The 27447-nt window shown below is 40.1% G+C and overlaps 1 protein-coding gene across 2 annotated transcripts; it reads right to left on the bottom strand.

The window, feature by feature from the left end:
• Positions 1–221: 221 nt before the first annotated feature.
• On the bottom strand, positions 222–26318 carry LOC117395047 (reticulophagy regulator 1-like). 2 transcript variants are annotated; one of them, XM_033993897.3, is made up of 9 exons: positions 25936–26318; positions 22286–22392; positions 17131–17161; positions 3761–3887; positions 2905–2989; positions 2152–2286; positions 1610–1674; positions 1023–1149; positions 222–719 (listed from the first exon to the last, which is right to left on the bottom strand). In XM_033993897.3, the coding sequence occupies exons 1-9, from the start codon at positions 26193–26195 to the stop codon at positions 226–228; spliced, it is 1431 nt and encodes a 476-aa protein (XP_033849788.2). In that variant the 5' UTR covers positions 26196–26318; the 3' UTR covers positions 222–225. The 2 variants fall into 2 exon arrangements, with proteins under 2 accessions (XP_033849788.2, XP_033849789.1); XM_033993898.3 differs by lacking the exons at positions 17131–17161; positions 22286–22392; positions 25936–26318 and adding an exon at positions 11473–11985.
• Positions 26319–27447: the final 1129 nt, after the last annotated feature.

Here is a 27447-nt window from a genome sequence, read left to right as displayed (position 1 = left end):
TTAATTACACTCCCAAATCGTCTGAAACACATTGTTTAACACAGATTCCTAAATCTATACATTTACCGTTCCTAAATCACAATAATTTCAAATATGATTCAGCCCTGTGTAAAACAAATATATAGCAAGCGTATTTCTTAATTTCTAGATATCCTTCTGTGGGTTATGCATGGTCACTTCACGTTTTCCCTCCCAACCCTCCCTGCCCCACCTGCATTTATGTGATCAATGGCCTCCGAGCAGATTGGAAAGAAAGCCTGAGGGTTTCGCTTTTTTCGTCTCTGCCTCTGTTTGTGCCAGTCCCAGCTCGCTCTCAATCTGCTCCAGCTCAGACTGGTCCAGCAGTTCAAAGTCATCTGCATCCTCAGTATCCGTTTCCTCACTGGAGCTGATGGCCGGTGCAGTGGGTTGAGGGGGTGTCTCAGAATGGGAGGGAAGTAGCTGTTCTCTAATGGCTGCAGACACCGCAGCAGCAATTACCTCTCCTGCCATGGCATTGACGAGATCAAGGGTCCGATCGCCACTCGGAGGAAATGACAATCGCCCCTCACTGCCGCTTGTCTGCTCCTGCCCTGGTTTCCTGGTTCGGCTGCGGGGAGTGGGGAGGCCAATGCTCAAGTCTTCGTCGTCGCCATTCGTTTCTGCTCCATTGTCCAGAGATGGGAACTCGGAGAGCCCACTGGAGAAGATTTCTTCATGGTCACTTGGTCGGTCAAGATCTGTAATCCACAGATAAGCAGATTAAATACAAACTAATCAAGTTTAATGCAAGTCCTTTCTGTTTTGGCAAATGACATTGGTCGACAGAGAACAGTAGGCTAGGGAACAGCATCAATGGTTCCAAAAAAACTGTTTATAAAGTTTAATTCAAATTTCTTACTTACATATTTAGCACATTTTATTAATGGTGCACTTCCAAATTTCCATTAGCACTGGCTTGGGTGAACTCCATCATGATTCATTCAGTTATTATACAGATAATAATAATAATACTAAATTTAAAAAATGTAGACATGACTTACCATCTGAATTTTCTGTCTGAGGAGTATGACCCTCAGACAGGTTGAATGTTCCATTGTCAGTCCAAGACACCTCAGATGCCTCTGTGTCAGATACTGAGAGCTCCTTGCACATGGTCAAGGGATTCATCTATACAGAGACGAAGGAAATATTTACATAGGTTCCATTCTAAAGCTCCTGCTGTTAAGAAGGCAGGCATGAAGAGCAAAAGTAATCGATACATCGCAGGGAGGAACTAGGAGCACAGAGAATGCCCAGCATCACTACGATTACAGGTCCTATATATTATAGAAAATATAGAAATAGAAACACTTGCTACATGAAGCACATTTTGATTAATGGGATGACACTCACATGGCTTATTAATCTGTTGTACAATTGTATTCTGTAATATACAGAAGCACCACTTCCAGGTTGCAAGTTCAGTCACAAAGACAGCAGATCTGATAGATATTGAAGCAAGTAAGACAGGAAGTGCTTGGGTTGTCAGGTGTTTCCTCACATAAAGCTCCATAAATGGCTGATGTTTCACAGGGAACGGTTTTATCTGGCTGTGTTAATATATTTTCAATATGCTTAGAATACAAACCTTAGGACAAAAGGCAGATATTTCAGCTTCACTGTTGTCTTCAGTACTTTTGACATTTTGTTTTTCTAAAAGAAAAAAAAAGATATAGTACAATATGGTTTGTGGAATTCTCTTGTGTGCAGTATACAGTATTATACAGTTTTTGAAGGGTCTAAATCAGGTTCTCTGTCTAGAAGACAATGAGCAAAAATATAACTGAGACTGTTGCAATCTACACATGGTAGCCCCTAGCCCTTAGAACATGTTTATTTCACAATAAGCCCTATTCCCATTTGGTCATTTAGGATGAGACGTTCAAGAACAGTGGAATCAGTTATACTTTGTAATAACTGGAAGTCAATTTAAGAGCATATTTTCCAAAAATAAAAGTAGTTTACAGTTGACATAAGCAAATACAAAAGTAATCACTATTTTCAGAAAGCTGCTTCCCGGGCACCAGAAACAGGATGCATTGCTGCATTTTGTTATTTATGTATGTTCCAATGTATCAATGATGCAAATTACAAACAAGTAGTTCAGCTTTAACCAAGTAAAATACTCACCGTGTCTTTCTTTTAGCTTCTGGAGAAAATCTCCAATGCCAAAATCCAGCTTCTGCAGAACTGGTTCGATCCTACTGTACAATTTTTGACCAAACTCATGAGATGACAACAATGGCCATACAAAGGCGCACAGCACTATGAAAAGGGGATTAAAAAAAAAAAAAAGGTTAATATTTTTTTTTAATTGAAACATTTAAATTTAAATGTACATCCTAACAAACATAAAGGCTTGGGTTGTACTTATCTGATGCGTTGTGAGGCATGAGGTGCAACCCATTCCTTCAAGCGTGTTACTGTGCGGTTGCGGTGTATGGATATATAAGCGTGTTACTGTGCGGTTGCGGTGTATGGATATATAAGCGTGTTACTGTGCGGTTGCGGTGTATGGATATATAAGCGTGTTACTGTGCGGTTGCGGTGTATGGATATGGAAGTGGGATGTTCCTGACTTGAATGAAATGAGATCCGAGCCACTGGTTGCACTCTTTTAACCATATGGGATTGGGATGTCAGCAGCCAATCAGAATGCAGGAAATTCCCAAGGAAATCAACTTGAAAGTTGTCTTTCCATGTCCAAAAATCATGTCATGTTTTCATGCTTTTTTTTGTTGCTCTGTTAAAAATGTGTTTAAGAATGACCTAAAACATTTTTTTTTAGTAAACCAATTGTTGTTGAGATATCTTGTTAGTTCCAATACTATATGTACATGAACTGTTCGATACATCATGTAATGCACTTAAAAAGGTACTTACATACAAAATAGGAAATTAGAACTCCTGGAATGCAACGACCAAGGACAGCGAAGAATGTGCACAAACTACAGGCGAGAAGGCAAAACTGAAGAGACAAAGAAAAGCAGGTTTCGTATAACACATGTGTGTGTAATGGACTGTACAGGGTAAGCTGTGGAAAGTCAGGGGAAGTCTGTATCTAAACAGCAGTTTACATATTAAACAGCCTAGAGGTGAATTAGGGCATGGCATTGTACACATGAGTTTGAGATTTCTTAATGTTTGGACATGTACAGCTTGTGTCACAGACCTCGAGTTGCATTCATTTTGGACTAATGTAACATTAGAAAGTTCCACTGCAAGAGGTAATCTTGGTTTGTGAAACCAGTCAACAGATGATTTGCAATCAATCATAATATATTATAAATAGACCTTCAAAGACAATGTGTGCTTAAAATGTTTTTAAGACACCATTTATATGTAAAAAATAAAAACCTGAGTGTTTAAGAAAAAAACAGTAACATGACATACAGTACACATTGCTTTATAGCCCCAGATTGTGATACTGTCAGTAATTTCAAGTATATTCAAAATAAACAAATCTAATCCAGATTATATTGTAAAATCCAGTAGCCTACAGATTGGGGGTTGAATGAAACTTGGTGTTATTCATGTTTTTAAATAATGATAACATTTAAAAAAATGCTATTTAACAACTTCAAATACATTTGGGTGATGCTATTTACATTACGCTGTACTTCAGAAAAGCACAAAACTCCTGCCTACAGTATGTATAGTATGACTCCTCCTCCTATTCCAGTACAGATACGATGCAATTTCACTGTAAAGAAATTGAGAGATGTTGTTCAGGACTTACTTTGCCAGGGTTTTGCTGTTTAAAGGAGGACATTTCCTGGAAGAATAAACTACAACTCATCCATGACTCAGAAACAACTTGAACGTCTCCAGGCCTGCTCTCCTGTCTGGAATCGATTACTTGCCAGCTGGAAACAACAGCAAAACAGCATAATGAGTGGAAAAAAAAACATAACCACAGAATAGTTTGTAAACAAATTCTCAACAGCAACCACATTATAAAGTATGACCGTTGATTTAAAATGCAAAGTCAAATGAAGGGTTCTTCATGCTACTTTACATCCCCCATACAATAATACACATTTAAAAACAAGTAATGATAGCTTTAAATAAGTAAGGCTGGAGAGTGTTATCCCTCTGCCAGGGAGTTGGGGTTTTCAGCCACCATGTTGACAACTACTACATGCCTACAGCACTGTGAACCCAGCTCATTTAATTTCCCTGGTGAATTCAATTGACAAATGGATGCTAAGAGTTAGGCCAGATGGATGGCCAGACACTGCCAAGAGATTTGCTGGACACACGTCGCTTTATGAACGGTATCTTATAAAAAATAAAAGTAGTCCAGACATAAAACCTGGACTCTGGAATGGACATTATAAATAGAAGACACTCAAATCAATGTCAGACTTAGTAGTGGATGTCCTTGAAATAGCCGTATAGTGACAAAACTACAGAACTGTTAAGAGCATTACAGAGCTGTTCAAACAGACTATGGAAGAGGTTTGCCCAAGTTAAACTTTTTAGTAATTTGTAACTTTCCCTGTTTTCAAGGTTACTTGATCCGTTGTTTACAGTAATGTCCACTCGGATGTGATACATGATCCCTTAGCATTAGCCTGACATGCTCGGTCACATTGATCTGTCATAGACAACTGGTACAACTGTGACTTAGCTTGATCTGAAAGTATTGAGCAATAGCTGGGCCCACTAAAGGTGCAGCAGCCTGTCTATACAAGCTCACAAACACAGAATGCCAGCCTCCAGTACACCACAGTAACAAAATCCAACATCAGCCAGCCAACTTCACAAATATTTGGTCAATATTTGTTGTTGGTGGATCATACTTAATATTGATTTAATCCGCCTTAAGGAGCTGCTGATACCCACTGACTACTGCATTAGTGGGAGTGCCACTGTAAATGAAGGTCTCATTTTACCAAAACATCAATATACCTTCTGGAGCAGTTTGAATAAATTAAGCACAATGGCAATGTGGATAAAAAATCTGTATCATATGGTCAGCAGAAAAAAATGCAGTTATTTGGACAATATTGGTAGTTATGTTCATCTGAATAATTGTGTACAGTGAACAGTGGAAAGTTGTGCATTCAACTCTACCTAAAAAACTAAATATTAAAAAGACGCTTTTGAAGTTATATTAGCCATTCCTCTGTCTGGATCATGGTTACAAACTTTAAAGGTGAAATACAAATGGCTGTGAATGTCCGAAGAGTTCTTTAAAAGTCTCTGCCTTGGAGCAAGCACAAGATCTTCAGGAATCTGTAAGGCTTATTAATAGCAACACACAATAGAGAGAGAGTGTGTATGGAATCTGACAGGATACCGAAAGCCTAACTAAAGCTGCACATGGATACTGCTATTGTTCTACTGCTGTTTATTGTTTCTTGAGCTAACTCCTAAAAGACAGTTACTGAAATATAGCCAGCAATTCAAACACTAGCTTCAGGTTAAAACCAACTGAAAATGACATTTATTGAAAAACTAAAATGTAGTATTATACTGTATATATAGGTCTCAAGAAGATGATAAATTATCAGATAACTGAGTCTGGTATGACTGATGTATGTTCATTCGACACTACTCACTTTTTTTTTGTTTGAATTATTATTAAAAGGAGAGGTTACCAACTTTTTCATACAGGTATTGTACCTCTCATTAGCATACCAACAACATCAAAAGTCCACTTGTCATTCATTTGATTTTCACTCAGGTGATGTCATTTTTTATGAAGCAAACTTTACAACATTTTCACACACCGAGGTTTCCGGCTCAAACACTCAGATCTTAGTATCAGCCAAGGCCCCTTGAGTACTGACAAATGAATACACTGAGAATGCTGGAAGGAATTACATAGCTTCTTTACATAACTAGGCAAAATAGGTGGTGAGGTTTGGCTGAAACAAAAGGTACTGTAAAAAAAAACAAAAAACAAAAGTGTAATAAACCCTTCCTTAACTGTAATAATGTCTTCCCAGGAGACTTTTTAGACTATTGACATGATAATCAAAGATTAAAAAAAAAAAACTTTGAAATCATTGTTTGCTTCTCCAAATAAGATAGATTTTTCATGGATCAGCCACCAACTGCCAGTTCCCATAGTAACAGGATGACTTCCTTCTTACAAGGTTAGTCTCATTTCTAAAACACAGCACGTTTTAAAACTCATCTTACATTAAACCTGGCTTGAATAAATTACAGCTGGCGCTGCTGTACTTAGCAATAGTTCTATATTTCTGTCAGATTTCACTGAATGCTTTTTGTTCAGTTGCATTAGTGCACGGTCTCTGCAGCAGCTGTTTTCAAAGTAGACAGCCTAAAATAGCTGCCTAATTTACACCCTTTGAGAGCTAGGCAAGCGGTGTCGTTACCTTGCCATATGCAATGACACCCCTGCTATATTCATATGCTGCATTTAAAATTCCCACCACTTAACAGTCTGTTTTGTTCTTGTGTTAACTTGAAGTATCTATTTATGCAAGGGACTAGCCAATTAATGGCTCTTACATGTCATTAAAGGAATAATGCGCGACAGGACGCGTGCTGTGCTGGGATAAATTACATCACGCGTTGGGCGTCCAACACCTGGGAAGTGAAGTTATCCCAGAACAACACACAACCTGGAGTGCATTATTCCTATTATACAATGTCTCACACTGTAAAAAAAGTGATTTTAAATTAGACAAATGTGGAAATAACATTCCGCCTCATAAAATAGTTCCTGTTTTCCATTTACAACTGTAGTAAAGTATTAACTATGATATTCTAATAGATATAGTAACTTTGCATGGATTACGTACCCCACCCTTAAATGAATTCATGTAGAAGCTCTCTGAAGATACTAATAGTCTCACAAGGGAAGCCGTATGTGGGAATTGTAGAGTGGAAAGGCGTAGAACAGCCTTTGCCCAAACAGCTCTCTCTAGTAGAGGTACTTTATACTGGAATTCCCTTCCTTCAGTAATGAAGGTCTTAAGGCTTGGTTGAAACATAATCAATTAATAATGTATTCAGGATGTATTTGAATTTGAATTGTGTTTCAAAGTAGAAGTAATATGGAGATTTATTATTATTATTATTATTATTATTATTATTATTATTATTATTATTTGTTTATTTAGCACATGCCTTTATCCAAGGCGACTTACAGAGACTCGGGTGTGTGAACTATGCATCAGCTGCAGAGTCACTTACAATCACGTCTCACCCGAAAGACGGAGCACAAGGAGGTTAAGTGACTTTCTCAGGGTCACACAATGAGTCAGTGGCTGAGGTGGGATTTGAACCGGGGACCTCTTGATTACAAGCCCTTTTCTTTAACCACTGGACCACACAGCCTCCTAGATTTATTACAGTTGTTATCAATGTCTGCCCGAGGACTGTCAATGGAAATTAGCCTACTGGCTAAATTAAAAATGCAATGCATCTTGTTTGTAATAATACTAATCTATGTAATAATTGCATGTGTCCCTGATAAATAAATACAATACAGTTAATAACAATAGGACTTCAGGTTTTTTATGTATGCTGAACACATTGTTGGCAGAATTGAGCTCATTTGACAGTATATGTTGAGTTTCAAATTATAATACTGGTGGACTAATGCATCCAATGAATGACCACTCAAAGCACCCCCCCCCCAAAAAAAAAGAAAACTTGTACATTTTTCTTTTATTATCTGATCACGAGGCATTAAATATTCTGACTATCACAAGCTTTTTGGAAGAGCAGAGGACAAAAATGTTCTTAGTGCAACAGTTAGTATATAGCAGAACAACTGGAACAATTCGATAAAGCTTAGAGAATATGTGCTGTTAATGGATAGCAGGTAGTGTTAATCTCCAACACTGGTGCATACAAATCCTGTATAATACAAGAGTGAACAACTTTGCAGTAAGACTGACTCTGGTCAGGTTTACAGAAGTGAGAAGTCTATAAAAAGCAACTCGTCCCCCTTTCTCTACAGTGACCAGCAAAGAATCAACCAGGACTAAAAGAGAAAACCTCTATGGACCTCACAAAACCTGTCAGTAACATTCTTAGGGTGAATCTCCAAGCTAAGGTCAATCTATACTGATCAGAGCATGTGATAGAATCACCTGCTTATCTTCAGTTCCAGGTGCTGCAGTAACTGAGTGCAAATTACAACTGAGAAGATGAGGGGAGGAGGGAGGAAGTCCTTCCATCTTTCTCATTCCAGATGCATCTTATACTAGGATCATTAACCAAGTCTTAGTGTGACCACCACTGACACTGACAAACAGGTGCCCAATGTTACTTACCATTTGCACACCTGAAGTTGTACAGTAAATTTATAGGTTGAGAATGTCTGATTGATTCTGCATGTAACCAGCACACACGTTTTCAAACTCCATCTGTACTTTTGTGTTACACTGACAGTCTATTGCTTGTTATTAACTTGCATGTATCCATCCCAAGACATCCGCCTGTTTATATATACTTAAATATCTGGAATAAATAGTATAATAAACAGGTGACGACCATCTCAGACTGCTGTCACACCGCTCTGTTTCCAAGGGACTGGAGCATATTATTATACAGCAAGGAAATTCCAACAACATGCAGTTACAGAATGATTGAAATAATATGCTAATGACAGGCAGCCATTAAAATGTTTTAATCGTGTGACTTGAGTTTGTAGAGTAAATGTAGATAAATGATGCTCAAAATGGGAAACAGATTCTACTACTGCTGTGTACTACTCAGAGAAGACTAGTACACAGCAGTAAGACATGTAACCATTCATGTAACTATCATAAGACATGTAACCAAGGAGACTTATCATGAAATATACAGGTGGTTCTCAAATATGGACAATTTTATACCAATAAAATCCTTAAAGCAAGAGGAAATAGCTGGGGCACTTTTTGGATAACTTCATTTTATTTGGGAAAGCCACGCCGCCAACAGTGACTCCTCACGGTAAGGGCCACGTACAATGTGGCTTCACATTCTGTATAGTCACAATAGTTTTGGTATGTTATTTTATTCACACAAACGCTATTGAGTAACTCTTAAGAAATGTATTGTCCAGTTGACTTATGAACCAGCATAATAATATCAAAATAAATCTGCAATTTGTTTAAACAGATAACACTGCAAAACAGACAACAAGGGACACAGTATTGTAATGCATCCCTTATAAAGTTTGCAGGGTGTTCTGTTACACTTTAATCCAGCTTTCTCAATCTATCAACATTTTGTACAAAGTTTCAAACGCTGGTTCCTAAAGGGTATATTGAAGCACATAGTAAAAGAGTAAGCAATGTTGGTGTTGAAGATTAATGAAAAGGTAAAAGTAATTCAAGAATATTTGAAAATGTCGTTTCAGACTCGACTGACATACATCAGAAAGCCTATCATTCACAACAGCCTTTCTTGGTATTTCTTCCTCGTTCTCTGGCAGCCCACTGACATCAATTAACGCAAGCCATCCTGGCCCTCCTCCTTAACAAATCATCACTCTTGCAGATGTGGAGAAGCAGGTGCTACAGCTCATTTCAGTCACATACTTGGCTCTTTCCCTTGGACATGACACATGACCGCGTGCTGCTCAGAGCACCTGAACCCCAGAGTGTTTCTGGAGGCAATCCCTTCTACCACATGACAATCTTTCTTCATCTTACAGATTTCAAAATGCAAGGGGTGTGTTTTTGCGTGTGTAATGTACTGCTACATATGGTTGGGGGGGGGTGCATTTAAAAAAACAAAAAACAAAAACAAATACAGGTTTACTATTAGAAAGTAGAACTTGCTGTGCTAAATACAGCCATACATAACAGAAGTAGCTAGTAAATCCCAGTATAAACAAACACAAACGATTCCACAGATAGATGGCAGACACTGTAATAAAGAGACAGCAGGACATAAAGAAACTGGTAATTTTGATACAAACTATGCAACTGTCTTCACAAGACTCCAGCCAAAGACTACATCAAGCCCGCTAGAATAATACAATCTTTGACTTTCTGTACTGTTTGGTGACACAGGGTATCAGCAAGACAAGCTAGTTTCTAGAACACGTACTTCAGCAGACATAGCCAGCAGGTAACTTCAAACTACTAGACAGAGTGTTCACATATGGAATTGAACCAGTGACCTCTGATAAAGAAGGCTGTTTGTTGTTCAGGGGCTCGTGCCCTTCCAGCACTCGCACACCATCTGGCCACTCTGTGTTTTGTATGCGCATCAACAAGTTTATAAACCACTTGTTGAGGACAGAAAGGCTATGATTGGCTGTGCTTAAGAAGCTTGTTAATAAAACATTCCAAGCCAATCAAGCCCTCTCTCTTTAACAATTAAGGCTTTGATGTCAAAAACATAATTTTACTTGTGGGCAGCAGGCTACCCCAAGTCTACCACAGTCCTAATGCCTGCCTTGTATGGTTACAGATATAGACTCCATTTTATGTGCAAAGCTTTTGCTCTGCCACACCATCAAAAGCAGAGGGTTTGATACACTTTCTACTGATTTGCTTTCCACTGATCTGCTGCGCTTTGAAATTCCAAGATGACATTTCATCAAGAGGCTGGTTTGAGTTATACTAGAGAAGCAGAATTTGGAATCTGTGATTTGTACAGTTATCTGTCCATCACTTTCCTGCGCTTAGTAACATCACAGACAGTTGTAGTACTGCTCTTTCTCCACACTGCCTCCTGGAGATACACACTACAGACCCAACATGAAAAATGCCAGTAGATTAAGAAACAAACTGGGAAGCTAAAGCTGATTTTCTGAACAGGGGCTGATCTCTCAATCAGAGCACCATCTACTCTCGATATCTCACTTTTTTCCATTACTCTGTCGCTTGATCAGTCTCCTTCTCCCATTCACCACCTTGCAGCATGTTCAACAGGGGAAGCTTAACCACCAATCTAATAGCGATGTCAGCCCATGTCCTACCACCTAATAACTTCGCTATTAGAATGTAACTTCTTCTGAAGAACTTCCTTTCTGAATAAAATGTAAACGGAATCTTTTCTGAGATAACAGCCTGCTCTAACTTTAATCAATCAATCAATCTATCAATCTTTATTTTATATAGCGCCTTTCATAGTGGAAAGCATAAAACAAAATATGAATACATTATTTTTGTGGCACATCTAGATTTCACCAAAAGAGAGCAGCTGTTTTACTTTGTTTTTAATTTCTAACTCCTGGTCTAATCCACCATAAAAACATAAAATGTACTGAACTAAGCTGGATACTTCACTGCTGCTAGTTCATTAATAACAAGAAAATATGCCTTGAACAATTGGCTATGACATCATAGATAACCTCACTTCTGGTCAACAGAGTTTTAGACAGAAAAGCTACTCCTAGTTTTAGGATAAAAAGCAAAGTGCATTAAAAATATATGTAGAAACTTATCTTCTTTAGGTGTAATATTCACAAAAGCCTTTAAGTTAGCATGCCAGCACATACATAATGTCACTAATGTCATAGTTTACCTCACTCCTTTGCCAGTGTCTTCACCAGCTGACATTTCACTGGCTCTTGGTTTATGAATTAATATATAACAGTCTATTTTAGTAGAAAGAGTATGGTGGCTCTAGGTATCCCTTCCTTGCTTCTGTATGTCTTCTTTGGACTTAATTCAGGATTTGAAGTGGGAGTCCTCAAAAGGGTTCTTGACAGAAAGTCAGTGTAGCAGTATAGCGGTCTCCAGCTCAAGTGTTTGTCTTCAATGAAGCTCAGGCTTAGTTATTTTGATTGGCTGCTTCTATAAATAAGTCAGTCACGCAACATTCCAACTGCACTGATGAGGCAGACAGGATAGGAAACAGTAATTGCAACTGGAAAGTATTCCCTCTGTGTAAGTCTGACAGAAACAGCACCTGGACCCCACAGCAGTGCCTTTGATGGCAAATAAGGCTCAGCAGTTTTTTTTGTTTTTTTTTGTAACAACTTAAAGAATGAAATGATACAGCTATTCCTGTGTAGTGGGATTCAATGTTCTAGTGCAGATTTCACAAGTGAACCTGCGTCTTGTTTACCCAGCAGCTATAAAATACTAACCACATATTTAGCTAACCTGACTACAAGGACTAATCTGTTCCCTCCCATGTTGATTTTGTAACAGCCTCACAATAACAACTTCCTCAATTACACTTTGTTAACTCTGCAATGCTTGCAGGGAAGCCAGAAAGTAGCATAATGTAGCAGGTGAAAGTGGGAAACAGTTTGGTGGGCTGTTTGACAGGCAGTGCTAGCCTGCCACAATTAAACACTCTAACAAGTGAGACTGTATGCTTAACATAGCATCTTCTGGAAAGATAAATACCATCAAACTCATAATCTGATTATAACAGACCATCTGTGGGGTTAAATATTAAGGATAGGAGTCTGACTAATAACCCTTCTAGGCACTTCCTCAAAAGAGTCAAAAATTTAATTCAGTTCATATAAAACGTATATATATATATATATATATATATATATATATATATATATATATATATATATATATATATATATATATATATATATATATATATTAGTTTTTTTTTAAAATATAATTATTTATTTTTTTTTTAAATATAAACTGTTTTGTGGGTTTCCTGTAAAAAGTAAATCAGTAGAACAAAGGCTGAATATCTTTTTCTTTTTTTTTCTGGACCAATGAAGACTGAACTTGCCATTCATAAACCCCCACACTGCTGAAAGTGGCAGCAAGGGCAGAGAAGGGTAAACTATGGAAACAGACACCAAAGAATTTGACGTTTTGAAATTATTTTTAAAAGCATGACAAAGGCACCCAGGAGGGAAACTCTGTTGCTGTTCCTTTTCTCATGAGGAAACAGGATTGTTCCATGATCAGTTTACAAACCTAATACATCAACACCACCCAGAACCAATCAGAGGCATTATAAGGAGACACACCCCCCAGCTGCCACCCCATCTCTGCCCCTCAGTCTGGAAGCAGTATCAATGAAGAGAACAGCAAAGTACACTGCTTGGTCATTCAGTTACTAGAAAGATTTCTAAGCCTATGACATGTCAGATAAGCAATCAGTGAAAGTGGCAGGCAACAGTCCAGAGAACATTTCATAACAAAACTGAACAAGAGCAGCGTAAACAAGAACACGCACAAGAAACACTTCACAGTAATAAACACAGATCCTGAGTTTACAGCATGGCGATTCTGTCACTGCTAGACACAGTAATAAACACAGATCCTGAGTTTACAGCATGGTGATTCTGTCACTGCTAGACACAGTAATAAACACAGATCCTGAGTTTACAGCATGGTGATTCTGTCACTGCTAGACACAGTAATAAACACAGATCCTGAGTTTACAGCATGGCGATTCTGTCACTGCTAGACACAGTAATAAACACAGATCCTGAGTTTACAGCATGGCGATTCTGTCACTGCTAGACACAGTAATAAACACAGATCCTGAGTTTACAGCATGGCGATTCTGTCACTGCTAGACAGACACAGTAATAAACACAGATCCTGAGTTTACAGCATGGTGATTCTGTCACTGCTAGACAGACACAGTAATAAACACAGATCCTGAGTTTACAGCATGGTGATTCTGTCACTGCTAGACACAGTAATAAACACAGATCCTGAGTTTACATCATGGTGATTCTGTCACTGCTAGACACAGTAATAAACACAGATCCTGAGTTTACAGCATGGTGATTCTGTCACTGCTAGACACAGTAATAAACACAGATCCTGAGTTTACAGCATGGTGATTCTGTCACTCCTAGACAGACACAGTAATAAACACAGATCCTGAGTTTACAGCATGGTGATTCTGTCACTGCTAGACACAGTAATAAACACAGATCCTGAGTTTACAGCATGGTGATTCTGTCACTGCTAGACAGACACAGTAATAAACACAGATCCTGAGTTTACAGCATGGCGATTCTGTCACTGCTAGACAGACACAGTAATAAACACAGATCCTGAGTTTACAGCATGGTGATTCTGTCACTGCTAGACACAGTAATAAACACAGATCCTGAGTTTACAGCATGGCGATTCTGTCACTGCTAGACAGACACAGTAATAAACACAGATCCTGAGTTTACAGCATGGTGATTCTGTCACTGCTAGACACAGTAATAAACACAGATCCTGAGTTTACAGCATGGTGATTCTGTCACTGCTAGACACAGTAATAAACACAGATCCTGAGTTTACAGCATGGTGATTCTGTCACTCCTAGACAGACACAGTAATAAACACAGATCCTGAGTTTACAGCATGGCGATTCTGTCACTGCTAGACAGACACAGTAATAAACACAGATCCTGAGTTTACAGCATGGTGATTCTGTCACTGCTAGACACAGTAATAAACACAGATCCTGAGTTTACAGCATGGCGATTCTGTCACTGCTAGACAGACACAGTAATAAACACAGATCCTGAGTTTACAGCATGGCGATTCTGTCACTGCTAGACAGACACAGTAATAAACACAGATCCTGAGTTTACAGCATGGTGATTCTGTCACTGCTAGACACAGTAATAAACACAGATCCTGAGTTTACAGCATGGTGATTCTGTCACTGCTAGACAGACACAGTAATAAACACAGATCCTGAGTTTACAGCATGGTGATTCTGTCACTGCTAGACACAGTAATAAACACAGATCCTGAGTTTACAGCATGGCGATTCTGTCACTGCTAGACAGACACAGTAATAAACACAGATCCTGAGTTTACAGCATGGTGATTCTGTCACTGCTAGACACAGTAATAAACACAGATCCTGAGTTTACAGCATGGTGATTCTGTCACTGCTAGACAGACACAGTAATAAACACAGATCCTGAGTTTACAGCATGGTGATTCTGTCACTGCTAGACACAGTAATAAACACAGATCCTGAGTTTACAGCATGGTGATTCTGTCACTGCTAGACAGACACAGTAATAAACACAGATCCTGAGTTTACAGCATGGTGATTCTGTCACTGCTAGACAGACACAGTAATAAACACAGATCCTGAGTTTACAGCATGGTGATTCTGTCACTGCTAGACACAGTAATAAACACAGATCCTGAGTTTACAGCATGGTGATTCTGTCACTGCTAGACACAGTAATAAACACAGATCCTGAGTTTACAGCATGGTGATTCTGTCACTGCTGGACAGACACAGTAATAAACACAGATCCTGAGTTTCTGATTGATAAGTCTTGTTTCTGAATGATGCAGCAAAACTGAAGAAGAGGTACAACTAAGATGGCTAAAAGCATAATAAAGAAAGTTGCTATAACTATTCCCCAAGTCCCCTATAGCTCAAGGCAGCTCTGAGGACTCTGGCTAAGGTTTGTACAGTAATAAGCAACCATTTGACTTGAGTACTGGGAGGGGGTGGTTGAAAAAATCTGAATATTCAAATGAACATTGCTGCGCATGAATTCAAAGGCAAACTTGTGTCAGCCACAAATTACATAGTAAACTAAAAATAAATAAATAAATAATAAAAAAATGAAATACGTTTCACAGCGTGTTTTGCCTTGCATCAGTTTCTAAAATGGCGATGTGTGAGATTAACATAAAAAGCAGGATCAACAAAGTGCAACTTAAGATTTGGCAAGCGAGTCAGAATCGGGGGATTGAAAACGCTTAATGTTCTCCAAACACTGGCTCAACCTGCAAGGTAAATGTAACGTATAGTGATCAATGTTTTGTTTTGTTGCGATCCTATTTTCTGTTATGTGGAGAGTAATAAAACAAAACCCACCATTTTGGTTTTCGTTTCTTTGTACAACGTCCCCTTTTCCACATGTATTTTTTGAAGAGTTTATTTAAGTTAAATTTGACAATTTCCCTTTGCATGTACAGCTAAAAAATGTCATAAGTAAACCTCAGTAAAGCCATTACTTTATGAAAATGTGTCTTTTGCCACTTTGTTTATTGCAAAGAAACTACAATAGCAAGGACTGAAAAAAGTGACGCCTACTTTTGTACTGTTTCTGCCTGAAATGCACACAGTACAAAATGTATAACTTTAAATACTGTGTGACTTCATTTGCTTTATAGTTAATTCAATGGGGGAAAGTAAGGCCTTCACAATCTTTTATTGTGGAATATTACAGTTACAATACGTATCAGATTTAAAAGTGTGTACTGTATTACAATCCACATGTCGTCTCTTCTGGCAAGTGATATTTTCAGAACCATATCGTTCTGAATTAAAATACTTCTGTTGAAAATATAATACTTTACCAACAAAACCAATACATTACATCTAAATGGAAGCCTATTTATTTTAAAACACAGTCCTTTCAGCTATGTATTTTTGATATTGTATCTTTTTTGTGTTCCCTGGAAAACGGACAAGGGTTCGAACAGGCCAAAATGAAATAATCAGATTTGCGTCACACGTATATAACCATCACTGAAGTCAAAATTTTATCGGGTCGGATATGTGAGTGCTGACTGTATTATAATGTGCTAGACTCAGAATGTGACCAAATATCTTGGTTCATCTACAGTTGTCTAGCATAACATTTTTCTTACAGGTAATGATCTCAAAGTATTTGAAAAAATCTGTAAGTTCTCACATTTTCTCAGTATTTATGTATTGTGTTCTTAATCAACCCTTTGTCAGCGGCAAGGGGTTCAAACGCACCCCAGTGTGTTTAAAATGAACAAATCTGAAAACTCTTTAAATATCCAGATATATCCTCACAGGCAATTAAATTAGCTTTATTTTGATACCAAGAACCCTTGTCTGACACAGGAAATGGGACTAATCGTCAATCAAAATGCACATGGTACATTTTTGGGGTAGTTTTGCACCCCATTCAAGCTTCTGAGGGTTGCAAAAAATAAAACATAAATGTTCACATACAACCATCACAGCTCCTGCTTACTGTCACGAAGGTATTGTAGTTAAATACATTTCATGTATTTTCACCTTCACTGCTCTGTATTTTTTCATGAGTGGCAAATACGGAACCCATCTTCTACCATTTCACTGCAAATGATTTTCCTATTTTCAATTAAATGAAAAAACTTTTCTGCCATTTTCTCATGTGCAGAATACCGGTAGCGCTAGCGGATGCCGCATACTGTTACACCCCTAACCACAACATGCTTTGACTTGAAACCAAAAGTAGGAACTTACCTCTCACTGAGACTCCGCCACAACTGAGCACCTGTGAAAATCAAGAAGACGGATACTTAAAAAAACAAAACCTTTAGATTCTCGTGTCTGCAATTGCAATTATCCTCATCCTCCAACTCTATTGAAGGAATTGTTTAAAACACAAAGGCAGACTGAAACTGAAAATACAGCCCCTTCCACTTATCATCAGTCTTCAGTGCTTTACGGGTTTAACCTTCCTGCAGCCATTAACAGTGAAAGCTTAAAACTTCCCCAGATTGTAATTACCCATTCACTCTAAAGCCTAAGACCTACATACAGTACATTGACTTTTATTTACTAAATGTGAATATGCAGTAAGATAAATAAATGCCTTTTGGGTAATTCCAAACACTATACATTATTGGTAACATTGTAAGGTGGTGTTTGAATTAGCTGAGTTAGTGTGTGATTAGCAGGTGAGTGGTTAAATTGATTAGAAGTTGATTTGCTATTTGATTTGTTTCCACACAGTTTAGTTGGTTCTTTTGCCAAGCAGTTGTAACATTTAATCAAGCAGCCTATTTCGGCGCCAGCAAGAAGCGCCAGCAAACTGAAGCGCCTCAACAAAAGAGCCGGGAGTCTAGCTGTGGGAGTCTAGCTGTGGGAGTCCAGCGAGGGGAGGCCTGCACTGAGACGCTGTTCGAATAGATCCGAATCTAACAGAGCTCTGGTAGAAGCCATCTGCTAGTCAGGTCTGTACCCTCCACCCCACTGCTCCTACTGTGCCTTTTGTCTTGCCTGTCCTGCAATGACTGTATCTCACATCCATGTTCTGTCCTCTCGCCCTCGTCCTCTGCCCTCTCTCCGCTGCTGCTCCTCCAACCCCTCTAACCTCATCCCTCTGCCTCTCCCCCCCCTTCCGCACACTCTCTGGTGCACTCTGGAACTGTCACTTTTCTGCTAACAAAGCTGACTTCATCTCTGCCTTTGCCTCCCACCTCTCTCTCGATTTCCTTGCTCTCACTGAATCCTGGCTGTCCCCTGATAACACTGTAACTCCTGCTGCCCTGTCCTCTCTCTACGTCCTGTCCCATACCCCGCGTCTCCCTGGACGGGGAGGTGGGACTGGTCTTCTCCTCTCTCCCTCCCTACTCTTTTCTGTCCCCTCCGATCTCTCCTCACTCTCTGTTAATACCTTTGAATTTCATGCAGTCCAACTAACCTCTCCCTGTCAACTCCTGCTCATTGTACTGTACTGCCCCCCTGGGCCTCTCGCTCACTTTCTGGATGAACTCAACTTTCTACTCTCCTCCCTCCCCTCTCTGTCTACCCCAACTGTCCTGTTAGGTGACTTCAACATCCATCTCTCCAACCCCAGCCACTCTGCTGGATTCCTCCCTCTCCTTCACACCTTCGACTTCTGTCTCTCTCCATCCCCTCCTACCCACAAAGCTGGCCGTCAACTGGACCTCACCTTCTCCAGGGCCTGCTGCCCCTCCACCCTCTCTGTCACCCCCCTGGACCTCTCTGATCACTATTTCATCTCTTTTTCTCTGTCTCTCCCCCCTCTCCCTGCTCCTCCTACCCCCACTGTCACCTCTCGCGGTAACCTCCGCTCTCTCTCCCCCTCTGTCCTTGCCTCCACTGCTCTCTCTCACCTCCCTCCTATCGACGCCTTTTCACAACTCTCCGTAGACTCTGCTACCTCCACCCTCTTCTCCTCCCGCACCTCCTCCCTCGACTCCCTCTGTCCCCTCACCTCCCGACCTGCTCGCCCCTCCCCTCCCCATCCCTGGCTCTCCTCTGCGCTCCGCTCGGCAAGAATCACACTGCGATCTGATGAAAAGAAATGGAAGAGAACCAAACTCCCTGCTGCCCTAGACCTTTACCACACTCTCCTCACCCTCCTTCTCCACCTTCTTGCCCCTCTCAGACTCTGACCTCTCCTCCCTGCTCCAGGGTCACAAACCCACCACGTGTGCCCTGGACCCCCTCCCCACTCACCTCTTTCAAGCTGCTGCTCCTGCTCTACTTCCCTTCATCTCCTCCCTTCTCAACACCTCTCTACTTTCTGGTCTCTTTCCCTCTGCCTTCAAAAAAGCCTCTATCACTCCCCTCCTCAAAAAACCTACCCTCGACCCCACCTCCCTCCAGAGCTACCGTCCTGTCTCCCTCCTACCCTTCCTCTCCAAAACCCTCGAGCGGACTGTACACCGCCAGCTCTCTGCTTTCCTGTCCAACCACTCTCTGCTCGACCCTCTCCAATCTGGCTTCCGCTCTGCCCACTCCACTGAAACCGCCCTCCTGTCTGTCACCAACTCACTTAAGTCTGCCCGAGCTGCCTCTCTCTCCTCTGTCCTAATTCTCCTCGACCTCTCTGCTGCCTTTGACACTGTTGAACACTCTATTCTACTATCATCTCTCGCTGACCTGGGGATCTCTGGCACTGCTCTGGCCTGGTTCTCCTCCTACCTCTCCAACCGCACTTACCAGGTAACCTGGCGTGGAGCAACCTCCACACCTCACCCTCTTTTAACAGGAGTCCCCCAAGGGTCAGTCTTGGGTCCTCTCCTGTTCTCTCTCTACACCCGCTCCCTGGGCCCCCTCATCGCATCCTATGGTTTCTCATACCATTTCTATGCTGATGATGCTCAGATTTTCCTCTCCTTCCCCACCTCTGACTCCACCATCTCCTCCCGTATCTCTACCTGTCTGTCTGCTATTTCCTCCTGGATGCACTCGCATCACCTTAAACTCAATCTCTCTAAATCTGACCTCCTTTTCTTTCCCTCCTCCTCCCCCTCCTCTGATCTCTCTATCTCTGTTCCTCTGGAATCTACCACACTCTCTCCCTCTTCCTCCGCTAAGAACCTTGGAGTCACCCTGGACCCCTGCCTCTCTTATTCCCAGCACATCTCCACTCTGGCACACACTTGCCGATTCTTCCTGAGCAACATCCGAAGAATCCGACCCTTCCTCACCAACTACGCCACCCAGCTCCTGGTCCAGGCCTTGGTACTCTCCCGCCTAGACTACTGCAACTCCCTCCTGGCTGGCCTCCCTGCGTCCGCCACCCATCCGCTCCAGCTCATCCAGAACTCCGCTGCCCGCCTGGTGTTCTCTCTGCCTCGCTTTGCCCACGCAACTCCACTACTCCGCTAACTCCACTGGCTACCGATCACCGCTCGCATCCAGTTCAAGACTCTTGTACTAGCCTACAGATGCCTTGACCAGACTGCACCCAGCTACCTCCAGACCCTCATCTCTCCCTACACCCCCACTCGACCTCTCCACTCCACCTGCACTAGAAGACTGGCTCTACCTCCTCTACGCTCCCCTGCCTCCAGAGCCCGCTCCTTCTCCACCCTCGCTCCGCAGTGGTGGAATGACCTTCCTACAGATGGCAGGACCGCCCAGTCCCTGACCACATTCCGGCACCTCCTTAAGACTCACCTCTTCAGACAGCACCTGTAGAACTCGTCTGTTTTTCCCCTGGGACACTATCACCCTTCCTTAAATGCGCTTTATTTGCTCTTGTCTGCCCCCTATTTTACTGCATTTAGTCCTGTACTTCAGAGTACTGTAATCTGCCAAGTGTTTAATCTGTAGTATTTTGTATTTAATCATATCTTGATGTAACTATCACTGTCACTGTTATCTGCTGTATTATTGAATTGTATTTTGTCACACTTGTACTTACTTGAACCAAAGTCATTGTATTTATCTTGCTCTTATTGTATTACTTGTACTGTAACACTTGAAATGTATTTGCTTACGATTGTAAGTCGCCCTGGATAAGGGCGTCTGCTGAGAAATAAATAATAATAATAATAATAATAATAATTATATATTTGGGCAATTATAGCACCTGTATTATTTTAATACAATAAACAGTATGATTAACCAAACTATGTAATCAGTGCTGCTGGAATCCATTAGCTTATGTTATTGATAAACAGTACTGTACTTACAGTTTGTAGCCATAGACCATTAAACACAGTAATTGTCAAGAGTAACTAGCTTCAAATATTGTGGTAATGTAGTAGAGGGGAGATACATTAGTGCAAGATTCCAGGATGGTACTTTAACTGGAGGCAGAGGGAAATGTAGTCCTGGGGACCTACTTAAAGACCAGGACTACATTTACCAGCATGCACTGCACCAAGAGGCAGGTGAAGCACCTGGGTCTGATGACCCCCTTGATAAAGTCAAGGGAAACCGTGATGGTAGGGCTCTTTGTGCTTAGATCCAAGGCCTCATGGTGGAAGGGACTGAGACTCTATGAACTAGAAGGTATTCTTTATATTTGGTTTAAGTTTGGATTGAAAGTGCAAGTGGGGGGTTATATGTTTTGCCACTGGTAAGCAGCCTAGCTGTCCTGTATTTATTTTAGGGAAAACTACGACTGTTTAGTTTAGGCTCGAATACGAGCTAGGTTTTGTTTTGTTTGTTTGTTTGTTTTTTGTTGTTCTCTTTATTTTGTGGAAACCCTGAAACTAATAAAATATCCAGGTACTGTCCTGGTTTAAACTATCCCTGGGTGGAAATCTACTGTTTTAAGCACAAAGTAGACAGTGAACGAGTCCTGACTTAACATGTAAGAATCGCTTCTCTTTACAATATATATATATATATATATATATATATATATATATATATATATATATATATATATATATATATATATATATATGCGCTTTTTGTGATCTCTAGACCTTTGCATCTTGGACAGGTGTCAACAGAGATTAAGGGCAGTGGATGCATTAACACAAGAGTAAAGAGTAAAATACATTTACAATTGATTACATTACAATGTCCCTTGTTAGCATATTAATATACAAAAATAAAAATAAAACACCCCCCCCAATTGTCTTCAAAATGTCTGTCATGTTGAAATAAACAAATGACATGTCCTTAACTGCATCAGGAGAGATGCTCCATGTAGCAACACAACAAGTTATCTCATTTTCTTTTTAGAATTACATCTGAAGAATGCAGAGAGCTTTGACCTGGCCTATTACAAGCCGATCAGCTTATAGCTTTTGTTTCTACTTAAAATTCAAACTAACTAGCTTCTTTCTTCTTGCAGGGAATTTCAGTGACAGATAACTGATTAGCACATTCCTCCTTCCTGTTTCAAAGTAACCCTTTTTGTAATATAGGGCACACTGTAGTTTAGGAGTTTGCTTCTTACCTCTTTTTCTGGACAGAGCAATATCCTTCACCATTTGCACTGTGAGAAGGGCAAGCAAAGCTAATGCCATCAGGTAATATACCCTCCAGGAGGTCAATGCCACAAACCTGTGAGAAAAAGGAAATTATGAAAATGACAAATCAGTTTGCCATATATCTCCATCACTTCCCCATGCCTTAGTACACAATGCCTGACTCAGTATTACACCTGTACAGTAAGGTCTGTGTGGTTGTCCCACAATTTACACAGTGTAAATTGAAATATTGACTGGATCTGTATCACTAAAAAATTGTGCTGTACATGAAAAGTAAAACGATTTCTGGTAAATGTGTTTCCTGCTAAATCAATAATTCATTTATGAAAATAGTCATCTGAAAAGTTGCTGCTTTGATGAAACAAAGCTAAGCCACTTTAGAATAAAAACATTGTTATATATTTAAAAGTGAATAAAAGCCGCTGTTTTACTGCAGTACTGTACTGGTCATTGAGATGTAATGAAATATGATTTGTAATGTACTGTGCATTACTACAGGCTTGTCAGAGTACAATATCACTCTGAGACAGATCAGCCAATCCTGCACACATGTATCAGTAACCCTACTTGTACTGTTTCACAATACAGCCGTATATAATGACACCATGCACAAGACCAACATGCACTATGTGTTGTCTTACAAGCAAACACTGCAGAGGCAGTCAGGCTACTGAAGGCACTGTGTAAACCATTGTATCGCTGCTACACAATCTAAACACTGCACCTCAAGGCTGAAGACATATATAAGACTAAAGTACACACTGTAGACAGCCAGTGGATATTTCAATACCTTGCTGTTGGAGAGTCTATTTTTCAGAGGCTGACTATTTAAAGACACATTCCTTGTTACTGAATGTCTGAAGTCTAAATAAGTTCCAAAAATACATCACACAGCCTCCCAAAATCCAGAATTAGTATAAGGAACCACCTAATAACTTCCAGAGACCCACAACAGCGGCATGATACTGACACAGTAGAACACGCGGTTCCAGTTCCAGGCAGCCTATCTGTATGTATACCAAATGGTTTGAATTCACTTCACAATGCATTTTGTATGTATTATTTATAAAGGTCTATTGTTCATTCATCTGCATTGCGCAGCAAGACTGATTTAGATTACTAGTATTTAAAAAATAAATAAATAAATAAATAAATACAGCAAGCAGGTAATAAGGCAACAGATAGAACAAAAACAGCAAACTAGAGGCATAGATCAGACTACTCGGTTTGATTGCTACAAAGATAATGTTGCTTAAAAATTGAATCGCCACATTTTCATGTGATGGATTTTAAGAATTGTTGTTTATTAGATACATTTGTGTCCCAGAAAAAAAAAACAGGACAAAAAATTACCCAGAAGATTTAGGCTACATGCAAAAATTCCATGTTGGAAGCCAGGAATTATCTGGCCCCCCCTAGCAAGGACTAATAGAACTACAGGAAATGTACATGTAACTCTGGCATGTTTTTTTGGTGCGTGAAGATGAAACTGAAATTGAAATGATCACATTTTCCTGTCAAACAGCTTGATACAGTAGTAATGCCCAGTTTCTATCATTCCGGACGGTGAAAAACCAGCTCTAAAATATACTGTATAACATTGGCTGAAAATATAAAGAGACATCATTATTATTATTTATTTCTTAGCAGAAATAGCATTAATCCCCATTGTTCATATTCTGTATGACTAGCAACAGGTGTGCAAACAGACAAACCTCACGTGTGCAGTAAAAAAAGATTTCAACAGAGCTGTGGCTGCCATTTTGCCCGAGGAGTTTCCATTACAATGAAGACACAAAGTTGGCATCACTAACAGTTTACTTCAGACACAATCTGTTGAATTAGTGCTAGTACTGCAGAAGCTACAAAAACATATGCGCTCCCCATACCTGGAACCTTTTTTTGAACATGCAAGATATAATTTTAAAACCAAAACTAAAAAGTACTAAAAACAAAACGGTTAAATCAACCCATAATTCTGAGTAAGAACTACTATTAGCCGAGTCTCCTTCACGTCCCTGCAGTCTCCTTCACGTCCCTTCACTGTGCCTCTGAGATATTTATCATCCATACTGTTGCACATTCCAATGGAGAATGTCATGAAAACAATTCACCATAAACCATAAAATAGAACCAAAGCACAATTGTGATATATTTTAGTATATTATCCAGCCAGATGGCAATCTGGAAGAAAAAAAATGTTGGTGGTGGGATCGGAGGACGCCCACTAAACCTTCAGTTCTCCTGAGCTGTGTGGGGAACTGCTGCGGTAAGGGAAATGTGGACATCCCAATATGGGGAGAAAATCGGGGGTAAAATAACTGGGCACACTAAATAAAATAAATAAGATAGACAGACAGACAGACAGACAGACAGACAGACAGACAGACAGACAGACAGATATAGCACGGCCATGGTTTTAATATGTTGATGTTTCTTTCTATTTACTTAGGCCTATTTATTATTTAAACTGTGTACTATTTAACACCCACATGTACTGTAACCCCTCTAATTGTACTACAGTAGTTATTCTTTTGGGACTTTTATTGTACGACTCCCGTTTTCATAATGCAACCCCCCTCCACACACACACACTTCTAAATCTGACTCCACTGACTCACTCTAGCCCTATTAGAACTTGACTGACAAAAAATGCAGTCTTATTATTGTTGGCTGCAGGGATTGAAAATGTTGCTCTAATATAGGATGCTGTGTGGTCCAGTGGTTAAAGAAAAGGGCTTGTAACCAAGAGGTCCCCGGTTCAAATCCCACCTCAGCCACTGACTCATTGTGTGACCCTGAGAAAGTCACTTAACCTCCTTGTGCTCCGTCTTTCGGGTGAGACGTAGTTGTAAGTGACTCTGCAGCTGATGCATAGTTCACACACCCTTGTCTCTGTAAGTCGCCTTGGATAAAGGCGTCTGCTAAATAAACTAATAATAATAATTTATATCCCTGGTTTATGGCTGTTGAATGAGTTGCTGTCTGACAGGTTTCAGTTAGTTCAAACTTGGGCTGTAATTAAACATTAATCTAGAGCTGTGGTCTGGACCCCTTTGGGTCGCAAGACAGTTCAATAGGGCCGCAGCACACAGCACTACTCTCATCTGAAAGACCCTGTCACCTGCCAAAGCAATGCCTCCCAGGCTGGGGTTCCATTCACTTACATGCAAGCTGTCCTGCCACTGCCCAGCTTTCATATCTGAAGCAGATTAGAAAATGGATAGAGAAAATAAACTTGAAGAAAGACTAGAAACATATTCTCAACTGCTGTGCCCATCCTTTACTGTAAGTTTAAATAAAATGATAAGCAACAAGAAAGTCTGATTAAAAAAAAAAAAAAAAAAAACACGTTTGGCCTTGTTCCTATTTAGAACAAAACACCATGCATCAAAATATTATGATGCACGATATGGCTACGGTAACTAAAACAGCCACGTTCTCTTGCTTGGAACCGCTGAATGCAAATATGTTTATACATTAACCTAAATCAGCTTTTAAAATGATAAACAATGACTGCGCACACATCATCTCTATTCGTTTCAACCGCTTTGGCTTAAAAACAATAACAATATATGAGTTTGTTCCGTGCACTGCATAATCTACTGCGGCTTACCAGAAGAGTGCATTTGTGCAGATGAAAAGCACTACGCTGTACAGCGGTCTCCGCCAGGTCAGTGCGTCTAGGATGTGGCTCAGCAGAGAGCTGTCACAGTGCAGCCAAGACGCTGAAACCGACTCTCTCGCTCCCTCGGCTTTCTCATCTTCCACGTCTGCATTGCTCCTGGTTTCAGTGCAGACAGGTTCTGCTGCGACGCCATCATGTTTTCCATCTCCAGTATCCTTCTCTGTTTCTTTCATCTCATGGCTCGCCATAATAAACGATCCCAACACGACTTTCTGCTGACTTAACGCCTCTTGTTGTTGTCGGCTGGATGACGTCACTCAGAGCCCGGCAGGTTGTTCCGGAGGACGATGACGTCATTGGTTAATCGCGGGAGGGGAGGGAGCCTTGGTGATTTAAATATTGTTGTACGTTTCTTTTGAGTTTAACAGTTAGGGTGAATGCATAGTGTATTGTTAACGTTTTTACTCAATGTTACTGTTTCATGCTGCATATTTAAATAATAATAATAATAATACCCCCCGTGACTCCGTGTATACAAAATTAAGACACCAAGGTTAGCACTTCTGCCCTACTCAGTGCAATTGGATTGGTAATATGTGGGAATTCAATTTGATTAAAGATCAGTGCTATATCTTGAACCCTATTTACTGGAACATCCTTGTAACCTGCCACCCTGCCAGTATGCTGGGATTCCGTCAACCTGTCGTCTCCAGCTGGGGCTACTGTATATGTAGGGCTACTGATTTTTGGGAATGGAATTCTGCTTTGCAAATGCACCTTTTAAAAAAACTGCGCAAAGTCTTTTACCTCTGTTATTCTCCTATAAAAATAATGGATTGCTTTGAAAACTACACTACCCAGAAGCCCAGCGATGACGCTTGTATAAAACGTTTTTGTATTGGATCATTGGATAACGAGTAAACAGGTGGTTTTGTGGAAGTTACACTGATGGACTCTCTGTTGCGGCACTGCCAGTGTGTGCCGTGTGACTCGAGTTGCTTAAAAAAGCATCTCCATGTTTTGTGAGAGTTTTATTCTGTGGAATAGTTTTGGAGTGAAAAGTACCAAAAAAAAGCGATTGTAATGGTACTCCGTTAAATTCTCACACTGTTAGATAATTAAAGTACTATTCATATGGTAAAATGTGTAAGTCTTGTTCAATATATGAACATTAAGTTATGTAATATTTATTATTGCTTAAAAATGCGAGTAAAATACTCTGGCCCGCCTACTCCTCTTTTTTCCAACTAAGGCAACTCTACCTGTCCAGGGTACACGAGAAACGCATGCAAGCAGCTTACAGCAAGTACAGCATAAACCAGACTGTGCTGTTGCAGATGAAACTACAGATGGGAAGAGATAAAAGTGTCCTGAACATGGTATTTAATTTCTAATTATATGAAAATGGTATATTTTTGTAATAACGCCCCTCGTTTTTAGTCTGTATATTGTAATGCCAGCAATAAGCTGTTTTTTCAAATCACCGTTATTTGTTGACTG

The sequence above is a fragment of the Acipenser ruthenus genome, chromosome 3 (genome assembly GCF_902713425.1).
Source record: "Acipenser ruthenus chromosome 3, fAciRut3.2 maternal haplotype, whole genome shotgun sequence".
Taxonomy (NCBI): Eukaryota; Metazoa; Chordata; class Actinopteri; order Acipenseriformes; family Acipenseridae; genus Acipenser; species Acipenser ruthenus.
The sequence above is the reverse complement of the archived record's forward strand: the minus strand, read 5'-3'. Positions and strand labels throughout refer to the sequence as shown.